Source organism: Panulirus ornatus, chromosome 35, assembly GCF_036320965.1.
Source record: "Panulirus ornatus isolate Po-2019 chromosome 35, ASM3632096v1, whole genome shotgun sequence".
Taxonomy (NCBI): domain Eukaryota; kingdom Metazoa; phylum Arthropoda; class Malacostraca; order Decapoda; family Palinuridae; genus Panulirus; species Panulirus ornatus.
Genome location: NC_092258.1, coordinates 13,844,996 through 13,858,308, shown reverse-complemented (window position 1 = coordinate 13,858,308; position 13,313 = coordinate 13,844,996). Strand labels below are relative to the sequence as shown.

At 40.7% G+C, this 13,313-nt stretch overlaps 1 protein-coding gene across 4 annotated transcripts in view; it reads left to right on the top strand.

Moving 5' to 3' along the window:
* stan (Protocadherin-like wing polarity protein stan) overlaps window positions 1–13,313 on the top strand; it is an 829,362-nt gene that overhangs the window by 693,966 nt on the left and 122,083 nt on the right. For all 4 annotated transcript variants that reach the window (XM_071683110.1, XM_071683111.1, XM_071683109.1 and 1 more), the window contains exons 14-18: window positions 2,273–2,561; window positions 2,701–2,840; window positions 6,669–6,852; window positions 6,973–7,169; window positions 11,213–11,422. In XM_071683110.1, coding sequence (XP_071539211.1) covers window positions 2,273–2,561; window positions 2,701–2,840; window positions 6,669–6,852; window positions 6,973–7,169; window positions 11,213–11,422 — 1,020 coding nt within the window. The remainder of the gene's footprint in view (window positions 1–2,272; window positions 2,562–2,700; window positions 2,841–6,668; window positions 6,853–6,972; window positions 7,170–11,212; window positions 11,423–13,313) is intronic.

Below are 13,313 nucleotides of genomic sequence, written 5' to 3'. Positions count from 1 at the left end.
CAGGGTTAAACCTTCCCAAAGTACTGTTTTAGTTACTTTAACTTATGCCTTTTCCAAATCCATAAATGCTACATACACCTTTTTTTTCTTTAAAACTTTCTTCTGTGTCTAAGTGCAAAATTCGATCAAAGCCCACCTTGTTTCTCACCATGAGGGTGTTCACAAATCCTTTTATGTGATCACTCACTGTTACCATGCACCTCACCAACTATGCAATATGTACTTATACACACTTTTACTACTCTTTTCTCTATATAGTGGAACAATTACTTACATCATCCAGTCATCATGCACCTGACTACTTTGTTTTCATACATGCTTCCCAGATCCACTCTGCAGCAGTTTCCCCTCCACTCTTAACTATATCACCCACCACTATCTGTACTTCCAGATTTTCTCTTCGTCCTTTATAATGTCTATTTCTCCCATATATACCTCTCTTTCTCTATCTAACCAATATTCTTACTGAATCAGGAAAATTGTTCTCTTCCACAAAATCATCACCAATCAATTCTTTCAGATACTTTCTCAGTTTCATATTGTCTTAATTCTTAATTGTTATTATTCTCCCAGACTTGTCAAGCATGCTTTCATTCCTCACACTTACCTATCTCCTCTTCTTATTTAACCTCCCTCTAGACAGTTAGTTATTCTTTTTCAATTTCTCATTTATTTTTCTTTCAAGTTCCTCATTGCTTACCTTTTAGTGATTCTTCTGGCTGTATACTTTACAATCTTTGTCTTCTGTCATCACTATTTTCTGCTGGATTTAGCTTCTTCCAAATTTTCCTTTTCTTCCCTCTTACAACTTTCTTAGAATCTTCATTTCACCATTCCACCTCCCTCTCCATAACTTACATATGATACACAGCATACTACATTTACTTGTCCATCTATAAAGTTATGTATTTTAAGACCTAGTCATCAACAGTTGATTGTTTAGAGTGATTTGTTTTGTCAAGGTTAGCAGGGATCAAGTCTACTGCAGGGAATTATACATCCCTGCTCTTTGTTAATCTGCAGGGTTGGGGTTAGGGACCAAAGGAGCATTCCTTTTATGCACTTGACCCACCTCATGTAAGCAGAAATGGGACAAAAGGTGATAAATAGGTACATTTAATGTTATTGTACCCTTGCAAACTGAGCTTGCTGTTTGCTTGTATGGTCTAATGCAGTGTCTGAGCAAGAGGAAAGGAATGCTGTCATAACTTTAGTTTGCCCTTGCTAAGACTTTAAAAAGACTCCCTCGATCTCAAAATTATTTTATAATGTCTATATTTTATTTACATAGTTTGTCTAGTTAAGCAGTCTGTTTATCCAACTGTATTATCAGTAATGAAAAACTTGTGTTTCCTCAGTATCAGCAGGTCTGCCTCAGAAAATACTACTTTCATGTTGAGACATATAATTTCCTTTTGTAGATTTTAGAAAATCATAGTTTAAAAGCATTTTCACTCACTTTTGAACTTCGTTTTTTATACAATTTTTTTTCATAAACAAGCAGAATGCAATTATTCAACTAATGTTGTAATAACACCAGCATGCATGATTACCACATAGATGTTTTAAGCATTATTGTTTGATCTAGAACTCTTAAAGGTGTGAGGATGTGCAGTTACTGAAATGTGCAGGGGGGGATTTCATATATGGTAACTTGCTTTGCATTTGAAGAAATGTATTTATGGCATAAAGAAATTTTTTGGAAAGCTTTTTGTATGTTCACATCATAGCAAGGCCTTAAAGGAAATACAAAAACAGATAAAGAGAGGGAGAAATAAATGGTGAACAGGAAAAGTATTCTAAAAATTTAGGGAAGTGAAAAATCTGGCCATTAAAAAGGGACAGATTGAAGTTGTTTGGAAAGACATGAGGGGTAAAAGAGATCCAGAGCTTTATGGTAAGAGAAACTGATATCACAATGACCCTTCCTTGAATGGACAGTAGCCACACTGTAATCATGCAATGTAGTAGCTTACTGAGCATCACGTAGGTTAGTTAATAATGAGAGCGCACAAGCAGCGAGCTCTCAGGATCAGATAGGTTAGTTGTTGCAGTTCCACAAAGTATATTTAATTTGTTGTCTGGTGGAGTTACAAAACCATCTAAAGGAATGAATAAGTTTTAAAGGTTTCTAAGAAAGAGATGTGAACAGAAACTGAATTTTGAGCCATTATACTTAACCAGGTTATGTCTACTCCACTGAAACATGGTTCACTTGTTCAAATCATTCATTATCTTAATGTTTATCACTATTAAATCTATTACCCGTCAGGATGTGCGTGTAGGGAGTAGCAAGAATACATGGCTGCGTCCCACCCTTGAGGATAGTGTTCGGGATGGATGTGTTGCATCTGACCCTTGCACCTCCCGTCCTTGTCCAGCTAACTCTCAGTGCATCAACACATGGCAGGGCTATGAGTGTAAGTGCAGCAAGGGTTACTATGGAGAGAAGTGTGCTGATGTTTGTAATCTAAACCCCTGCAGCCATAACTCCACTTGTGTCCATGACATACATTCGCTCAAGGGCTACCGCTGTGAGTGCCCCACCTACGAGTTCTCTGGTGAGTTTGTCTACCCTGTTGTATATCGATGTGTGACATTCCTTTGATATCAGCCATATTGATTGTTACTGAAGCTTTTGCCATTGTGTATATGTATAAATTGTTTTGCTGTTTATCTTATGTCCTAAATGTGGTACAGGTGAGTACTGTGAGATAGTGTTGGACCAACCATGTCCCACCAACTGGTGGGGATACCCTGTATGCGGTCCTTGCCACTGTGATATTGACAAAGGCTATGATGGAGATTGCAACAAAACATCGGGAGAATGTCGCTGTGAAGTAAGTTGAGTTGAGATATTTCTGTGGAAATATTTTGTTATTGTCACCCACACTCAAAGGAAAATGATGAAGCTTCACATATATATATATATATATATATATATATATATATATATATATATATATATATATATATATACCTCACATATATATATATATATATATATATATATATATATATATACCTCAAATTACAGAGGTATAAGTTTGTTGAGTATTCCTGGTAAATTATATGGGAGGGTATTGATTGAGAGGGTGAAGGCATGTACAGAGCATCAGATTGGGGAAGAGCAGTGTGGTTTCAGAAGTGGTAGAGGATGTGTGGATCAGGTGTTTGCTTTGAAGAATGTATGTGAGAAATACTTAGAAAAGCAAATGGATTTGTATGTAGCATTTATGGATCTGGAGAAGGCATATGATAGAGTTGATAGAGATGCTCTGTGGAAGGTATTAAGAATATATGGTGTGGGAGGCAAGTTGTTAGAAGCAGTGAAAAGTTTTTATCGAGGATGTAAGGCATGTGTACGTGTAGGAAGAGAGGAAAGTGATTGGTTCTCAGTGAATGTAGGTTTGCGGCAGGGGTGTGTGATGTCTCCATGGTTGTTTAATTTGTTTATGGATGGGGTTGTTAGGGAGGTGAATGCAAGAGTTTTAGAAAGAGGGGCTAGTATGAAGTCTGTTGGGGATGAGAGAGCTTGGGAAGTGAGTCAGTTGTTGTTCGCTGATGATACAGCGCTGGTGGCTGATTCATGTGAGAAACTGCAGAAGCTGGTGACTGAGTTTGGTAAAGTGTGTGAAAGAAGAAAGTTAAGAGTAAATGTGAATAAGAGCAAGGTTATTAGGTACAGTAGGGTTCAGGGTCAAGTCAATTGGGAGGTAAGTTTGAATGGAGAAAAACTGGAGGAAGTAAAGTGTTTTAGATATCTGGGAGTGGATCTGGCAGCGGATGGAACCATGGAAGCAGAAGTGGATCATAGGGTGGGGGAGGGGGCGAAAATCCTGGGAGCTTTGAAGAATGTGTGGAAGTCAAGAACATTATCTTGGAAAGCAAAAATGGATATGTTTGAAGGAATAGTGGTTCCAACAATGTTGTATGGTTGCGAGGCGTGGGCTATGGATAGAGTTGTGCGCAGGAGGATGGATATGCTGGAAATGAGATGTTTGAGGACAATGTGTGGTGCGAGTTGGTTTGATCGAGTAAGTAACGTAAGGGTAAGAGAGATGTGTGGAAATAAAAAGAGCGTGGTTGAGAGAGCAGAAGAGGGTGTTTTGAAATGGTTTGAGCACATGGAGAGAATGAGTGAGGAAAGATTGACCAAGAGGATATATGCGTCGGAGATGGAGGGAACGAGGAGAAGTGGGAGACCAAATTGGAGGTGGAAAGATGGAGTGAAAAAGATTTTGTGTGATCGGGGCCTGAACATGCAGGAGGGTGAAAGGAGGGCAAGGAATAGAGTGAATTGGATCGATGTGGTATACCGGGGTTGACATGCTGTCAGTGGATTGAATCAGGGCATGTGAAGCGTCTGGGGTAAACCATGGAAAGCTGTGTAGGTATGTATATTTGCGTGTGTGGACATATGTATATACATGTGTATGGGGGTGGGTTGGGCCATTTCTTTCGTCTGTTTCCTTGTGCTACCTCCCAAACGCGGGAGACAGCGACAAAGCAAAAAAAAAGAAAAAAAAAATATATATATATATATATATATATATATATATATAAGGCAGCAGGTTTGGATGGTATTGCAGTGGAATTTATAAAAAAAGGGGGTGACTGTATTGTTGACTGGTTGGTAAGGTTATTTAATGTATGTATGACTCATGGTGAGGTGCCTGAGGATTGGCGGAATGCGTGCATAGTGCCATTGTACAAAGGCAAAGGGGATAAGAGTGAGTGCTCAAATTACAGAGGTATAAGTTTGTTGAGTATTCCTGGTAAATTATATGGGAGGGTATTGATTGAGAGGGTGAAGGCATGTACAGAGCATCAGATTGGGGAAGAGCAGTGTGGTTTCAGAAGTGGTAGAGGATGTGTGGATCAGGTGTTTGCTTTGAAGAATGTATGTGAGAAATACTTAGAAAAGCAAATGGATTTGTATGTAGCATTTATGGATCTGGAGAAGGCATATGATAGAGTTGATAGAGATGCTCTGTGGAAGGTATTAAGAATATATGGTGTGGGAGGAAAGTTGTTAGAAGCAGTGAAAAGTTTTTATCGAGGATGTAAGGCATGTGTACATGTAGGAAGAGAGGAAAGTGATTGGTTCTCAATGAATGTAGGTTTGCGGCAGGGGTGTGTGATGTCTCCATGGTTGTTTAATTTGTTTATGGATGGGGTTGTTAGGGAGGTAAATGCAAGAGTTTTGGAAAGAGGGGCAAGTATGAAGTCTGTTGGGGATGAGAGAGCTTGGGAAGTGAGTCAGTTGTTGTTCGCTGATGATACAGCGCTGGTGGCTGATTCATGTGAGAAACTGCAGAAGCTGGTGACTGAGTTTGGTAAAGTGTGTGGAAGAAGAAAGTTAAGAGTAAATGTGAATAAGAGCAAGGTTATTAGGTACAGTAGGGTTGAGGGTCAAGTTAATTGGGAGGTGAGTTTGAATGGAGAAAAACTGGAGGAAGTGAAGTGTTTTAGATATCTGGGAGTGGATCTGGCAGTGGATGGAACCATGGAAGCGGAAGTGGATCATAGGGTGGGGGAGGGGGCGAAAATTCTGGGGGCCTTGAAGAATGTGTGGAAGTCGAGAACATTATCTCGGAAAGCAAAAATGGGTATGTTTGAAGGAATAGTGGTTCCAACAATGTTGTATGGTTGCGAGGCGTGGGCTATGGATAGAGTTGTGCGCAGGAGGATGGATGTGCTGGAAATGAGATGTTTGAGGACAATGTGTGGTGTGAGGTGGTTTGATCGAGTGAGTAACGTAAGGGTAAGAGAGATGTGTGGAAATAAAAAGAGCGTGGTTGAGAGAGCAGAAGAGGGTGTTTTGAAGTGGTTTGGGCACATGGAGAGAATGAGTGAGGAAAGATTGACCAAGAGGATATATGTGTCAGAGGTGGAGGGAACGAGGAGAAGAGGGAGACCAAATTGGAGGTGGAAAGATGGAGTGAAAAAGATTTTGTGTGATCGGGGCCTGAACATGCAGGAGGGTGAAAGGAGGGCAAGGAATAGAGTGAATTGGAGCGATGTGGTATACCGGGGTTGACGTGCTGTCAGTGGATTGAATCAAGGCATGTGAAGCGTCTGGGGTAAACCATGGAAAGCTGTGTAGGTATGTATATTTGCATGTGTGGACGTGTGTATATGCGTGTGTATGGGGGGGGATTGGGCCATTTCTTTCGTCTGTTTCCTTGCGCTACCTCGCAGATGCGGGAGACAGCGACAAAGTATAAGAAAAAAAAATATATATATATATATATTTTTTTTTTTTTTTTTTTTTCAAACTATTCGCCATTTCCCGCGTCAGCGAGGTAACGTTAAGAACAGAGGACTGGGCCATTGAGGGAATATCCTCACCTGGCCCCCTTCTTTGTTCCTTCTTTTGGAAAATTAAAAAAAAATTGAGAGGGGAGGATTTCCAGCCCCCCGCTCCCTCCCCTTTTAGTCGCCTTCTACGACACGCAGGGAATACGTGGGAAGTATTCTTTCTCCCCTATCCCCAGGGATAATATATATATATATATATATATATATATATATATATATATATATATATATATATATATATATATATTTGCTTAAAATCTAAGAACAATTTACTAAACAGTCTTGTAAAATCTACACTAAATGCTTTCTGAAACTCCAGTTGCTGATTGATATACATCCTTTAGGAAAACCACTATCAGCCTGATGCATCTGATGCCTGTTTTGACTGTGACTGCTACCTGGTGGGGTCATATGGTGGCTTTTGTGACCCCATCACTGGTCAGTGCCGCTGCCGTCCTGGGGTCATTGGTCGACGTTGTGATCAGTGTGCCAATGCCTTTGCTCAGGTCACAATTATGGGTTGTGAGAGTAAGCAAACTTATATTTTTCCTTCATTTCCTATGATGATATCTGTAACATATATCTATTTTATATATTCCCTATCATCACAGCAGCCTTCATTTTTCTAAGCATAATCATTTTCTGCAGTTGTTTATGATGGATGCCCAAAGAACTTCGCAGAGATGATCTGGTGGGAAGAGACACCGTTTGATGGTACAGCTGTTCAGCAGTGCCCAAATGGTGCCCAGGGACAGGCTTCCCGTGTCTGCCACAGGGAGATTGGCTGGGGCCCACCAGACATGTTCAACTGTGTATCAGACACTTTTATAGAGTTAAGAGACTTGGTAAGCTCATTTCTCTCGACTTTGTAATTTTTATTATCATTATCATTATTTTCATTTTTATAGCTGAGATAGCATGGGCAATTGAACATCCTAATCAAGGAGGTGAAGTGTTTTACATAATTGAGAGTAAACTTGACAGCAACTAGAATCATGGACATGGAAGTGATTCATAGGGTGGGGGAGGGGGTGAAGGTCCTGGAAGGGAAGAAGAATGTGTAGGAAGGGAGAACTTTACCTGAGAGGGCAAAAAAATGGGTATGTTTGAAGAAATATTACTTTCAACAATATTAAATGGTTGTGAGACATGGGCTATAGATAGGGTTGTGCAGAGGAGGTTGAATGTTTTGGAAATGAAATGTTTGAAGACAATATGTGGTATGAGGGGTTTAAATCAAGTAAATAATGAAAGGGTAAGAGAGATGTGTGGAAATATAAAGAGTGTGATTGAGAAAGCAGAAGAGGGTGTGTTGAAATGGTTTGGACACATGGAGAGAATGACTGAGGAAAGGTCGACAAGGAGGATATACACAACAGGAGTGGAGGGAACAAGTAGAACCAGAAGACCAGATTGGAGACAGAAGGATGGAGTGAATAAGATTTTGAGCGATCAGGGGCTGACCATGCAGGAGGGTGAAAAGTGTGGATAGAATAGAGTGAATTTCAATGATGTAGTCAATGGAATGAACTAGGTCATGTGAAACATCCAGGGTAAACAATGATGTAGTCAATGGAATGAACTAGGTCATGTGAAACATCCAGGGTAAACAATGGAAAAGTCTGTGGAGCCTGGATGTGGTTAGGGATCTGTCATTCTGAGATGTCTAAATGTGTGTGAATGTAACCAAGATGTGAAGACAGGAGATATAGGTAGTATGTTTGAGGAAATAAACCTGGATGTTCTGGCGCTGAGTGAAATGAAGCTCAAGGGTAAAGGGGAAGAATGGTTTGGAAAAGTCTTGGTTAAAACAGTCATGGGTGGATGAGAGAAGAAGAGCTAAGGAAAGAGTAGCACTACTCCTAAAGCAGGAATTGTGGGAGTGTATGATAGAGGGTGAGGAAATAAATTCTAGACTGATGTGGGTTAAACTGAAAGAGGATGGAGAGAGATAGGTGATTATTGGTGCTTATGCACCTGTTCATGAAAAGAAAGATCTTGAGAGGCAAGAGTTTTGGAAGCAGTTGAGTGAGTATGTCAGCAAATTTGGTGCATGAGACCGGGTATTAGTGATGGGTGATTTAAATGCAAAGGTGAGTAATGTTGCAGTTGAGGGTAAAGTCAGTGTACATGTGGTATTCAGTATTGTGAATGGAAATGGTGGAGAGCTTGTGGATTTCTGTGCTGAAAAAAGACTTGATTGGGAATACCTGGTTTAAAAACAGATATACACAAGTACAATCATATGAGTTGGAGGGATGTTCAAGGGGCATTATTTGATTATATGTTAATTGATAGGTGTGTAAAAGAGAGACTTTTGGATGTTAATGTGCTAAGAGGGGCTGCTGGAGGGATGTCTGATCACTATCTTGTGGAGGCAAAAGTGAAGATTTGTAGAGGTTTTCAAAAGAAAAGACAATATTGGGGAGAAGAGAGTGATGAGAGTAAGGGAGATTGGAAAGGAGACTTGTGTGAGGAAATATTGGGAGAGACTGAGCATAGAATGGCAAAAGGTGGGAGCAAATTAAGTGAGGGGAGTGGATGAGGAATAAGATGTTTTTAGGGTAGCAGTGATGGCATGTGCAAGAGATGCATGTGGCATGAGAAAGATGGGAGGTGGTAAGATTAGAAAGGGTAGTTAGTGGTAGGATGAAGTAATGGTGTTAGTGAAAGAGAAAAGAGAGGCGTTTGGACAGTACTTGCGGGGAAGGAGTGCAAATGACTGGGATATGTATAAGATAAAGTGGCAGGGGGTCAAGAAAAAGGAGCAAGAGTTGAAAAAGAGGGCAACTGAGAGTTGGGGTAAGAATCATTAAACTTTAGGGAGAGTAAAAAGATGTTTTGGAAGGAGGTAAATAACATGCATAAGAAAAGAGAACAAATGGGAACATCGAGGAAGGGGGCAAGGTGGGAAGTGAGAACAGGTAGTGATGAAGTGAGGAGATGGAGTAAGTATTCTGAAGGTTTAATGAATGTGTTTGATGATAGAGTGGCAGATGCTGGGTGTTTTGGTCGGGTTGGTGTGTGATGTGAGAGAGTCAGGGAGAGTGGTTTGGTGAAGAGCAAAGAGGTGGTGAAAGCCTTACGGAAGATGAAATCCGACAAGGTGGCAGGGTTGGATGGTATTGCAGTTAAATTTATCAAGAAAGGGGGTGACTGTGTTGTTGATTGGTTGGTAAGGATATTCAGTTTCTGTATGGATCATGGTTAAGTGCCTGAGGATTGGCAGAATGCATGTATACTGCCATTATACAGAGGCAAAGGAGATAAAGGTGAGTTTTCAAACTACTGAAGCAGAAGTTTGCTTAGTATTCCTAAAAAATTATATGGAAGGGTATTAATTGAGAGGGTGAAGGCATGTACAGAGCATCAGATTGGGGAGGAGTAGTGTGGTTTCAGAAGTGGTAGAGGATGTGTGGATCAGGTGTTTGCTTTGAAGAATGTGGGGGAGGGGGGCGAAAATCCTGGGAGCCTTGAAGAATGTGTGGAAGTCGAGAACATTATCTCGGAAAGCAAAAATGGGTATGTTTGAAAGAATAGTGGTTCCAACAGTGTTGTATGGTTGCGAGGCGTGGGCTATGGATAGAGTTGTGCGCAGGAGGATGGATATGCTGGAAATGAGATGTTTGAGGACAATGTGTGGTGCGAGTTGGTTTGATCGAGTAAGTAATGTAAGGGTAAGAGAGATGTGTGGAAATAAAAAGAGCTTGGTTGAGAGAGCAGAAGAGGGTGTTTTGAAATGGTTTGGGCACATGGAGAGAATGAGTGAGGAAAGATTGACCAAGAGGATATATGTGTCGGAGGTGGAGGGAACGAGGAGAAGTGGGAGACCAAATTGGAGGTGGAAAGATGGAATGAAAAAGATTTTGAGTGATTGGGGCCTGAACATGCAGGAGGATGAAAGGTGGGCAAGGAATAGAGTGAATTGGATCGATGTGGTATACCGGGGTTGATGTGCTGTCAGTGGATTGAATCAGGGCATGTGAAGCGTCTGGGGTAAACCATGGAAAGTTGTGTGGGGCCTGGATGTGGAAAGGGAGCTGTGGTTTCGGGCATTATTGCATGGCAGCTAGAGACTGAGTGTGAACGAATGGGGCCTTTGTTGTCTTTTCCTAGCGCTACCTCGCGCACATGAGGGGGGAGGGGGATGGTATTCCATGTGTGGCGAGGTGGCGATGGGAATGAATAAAGGCAGACAGTGTGAATTGTGTGCATGGGTATATATGTATGTGTCTGTGTGTGTATATATATGTGTTCATTGAGATGTATAGGTATGTATATTTGCGTGTGTGGACGTGTATGTATATACATGTGTATGGGGGTGGGTTGGGCCATTTCTTTCGTCTGTTTCCTTGCGCTACCTCGCAAACGCGGGAGACGGTGACAAAGCAAAATAATAAATGATAGTTGGATTTGTATACTGCACTTATGGACCTGGAGAAGGCATACAATAGCAATGAATTAAGTGGATAGGTGATGTAAAGAATGATGATATAAGAAGATTACATAGTGTGAAGAAAGCATTAGAACTATACATTGATAGATGATGATGTCATGTAGAACCTATGGTAGGTATTAAATGGGTCATGAAAGAAGCATTTAAATTAGCATGTAAATTCATGTTACACTTTGTGAGACTTAATATAAGAGGCTGGATGCAACTGATGAATGAGAGCAGAATTAAAGATGATAGATACATACCTGCTTCTGAAAACTACTAAAATACGAGACTTTGTATGTGATTGCAATTTTTGGGGATAATTATTAACTAAAAAGTGATGTTTTTCAGATCATTCATATCACAGACAATTTTGCATATATTTGTTGTTAATTGTTATAAGTTAAAGAATTGCATAATATGACTTAATAACTTTGTACAAATTTTCAGCTTGAGAGACTAGAGAGTCAAGAATTGGAGATCACAACATACCTTGCAGTGAAGATCTCTGTGGATCTGAATTATGCCTGCTCCGTCACACCTGCTATGTGGGGCTCAGATGTCCTCATTGCTTCACGGCTCCTCATCCTCTTACTAGAATATGAAACTCATCAAGAGGGACTTAACCTCACTCACCGTCAGGAACGGCATTACATTCAAGTGAGAATCATTTGAATGATATAGTACTGTCAGCTGATCCCATAAAAGTTTTCTTTAATAGTTACCTACATGGCACAGGCAGAACATGCACTAATCAAGGCCATCTTGAGTGAAAAGAACGAGATTTTAAAGAATTAGAAATTAATCAGGGCTTGATAGGTGTTAGTAGACCTACCTCTCAATAGTAGGCAGATTATAGGAAAAGGAAAATACGAAAGATCAAGAATTTCACGGCTCAGCTGTGCAAAGTCAGACTAATCTCCACACAAAAACTGTAGTTGGCAGTAGCAATACACATGCCTTGGGTCCAAGTAGCTGTGCAAGGTCAGACTGATCTCCACACAAAAACTGTGGTTGGCAGTAGCAATACACATGCCTTGGGTCCAAGCTTCAGGGCTTGGGACATATACGTGCGGTAGCCAAAATAAGGCCTGTAGAACAGAGAGAAAAAGCAACAATATTATGAGGTACAGAAAGTGTTAGCTAAAGAAAGGTGATGCCAGGAGAATCTGTGAAACATTGAAAATATACATAAAAAAGGGGGTAACTATGTTGTTGACTAGTTAGTGAGGATATTTAATGTGTGTATGGTTCCTGGTGAAGTGCCCAAGGATTGGCAGAATGCATGCACAGTACCATTGTACAAAGGCAAAGGTGGTAAAGGTGAGTGTTCAAATTACACAGGTAATAAGTTTGTTGAGTATTCCTGGGAAATTATATGGGAGGGTATTGATTGAGAGCTTGAAAGCATGTACTGAGCATCAGATTGGGGAAGAGCAGTGTGGTTTCAGAAGTGATAGAGGATGTGTGGATCAGGTGTTTTTTTTGAAGAATGTGTTTGAGAAATACTTAGAAAAACAGATGGATTTGTATGTTGCATTCATGGATCTGAAGAAGGCATATGATAGAGTTGAGAGAGATGCTCTGTGGAAGGAATTAAGAGTACATGGTCTGGGAGGTAAGTTGCTAGAAGCAGTGAAAAGTTTTTATCGAGGATGTAAGGCATGTGTACGAGTGAGAAGAGAGGAAAATGATTGGTTCCCTGCAAATGTTGGTTTGCAGCAGGGATGTGTGATGTCTCCATGGATGTTTAACTTTTTTATGTATGGGGTTGTTAGGGAGGTGAATGCAAGAGTTTTGGAGAGAGGGGCAAGTATGCAGTCTGTTGGGGATGAGAGGGCATGGGAAGTGAGTCAGTTGTTGTTCGCTGATGATACAGCACTGGTGGCTGATTCATGTGAGAAACTGCAGAAGCTGGTGACTGAGTTTGGTAAAGTGTGTGAAAGAAGAAAGCTAAGAGTAAATGTGAATAAGAGCAAGGTTATTAGGTACAGTAGGGTTGAGGAACAAGTCAATTGGGAGGTAAGTTTGAATTGAGAGAAACTGGAGGAAGTGAAGTGTTTTAGGTATCAGAGGTGGAGGGAACGAAGAGAAGTAGGAGGCCAATTGGAGGTGGAAGGATTGAGTGAAAAAGATTTTTAGCAAGAGCCTGAACATACAGGAGGTTGAAAGGTATGCAAGGAATAGAGTAAATTGGAACGATGTGGTATACTGGGGTCGATGTGCTGTCAGTGGATTGAACCAGGGCATGTGAAGTATCTGGGATAAACCATGGAAAGTTTTGTGATGCCTGGATGTGGAAAGGGAGCTGTAGTTTCGATGCATTACACATGACAGCTAGAGGCTGAGTGTGAACGAAAGTGGCCTTTGTTGTCTTTTCCTAGCACTATCTCGTGCACGCATGGGGAGGAGGGGGGTGCCATTTCATGTGTGGTGGGGTGGCAGCAGCACGGACAAAGGCAGCTTGTATGAATATGTACATGTGTATATATGTATATGTCTGTGTATGTATAAGTATGTATACGTTGAAATGTATAGGTATGTATCTGTG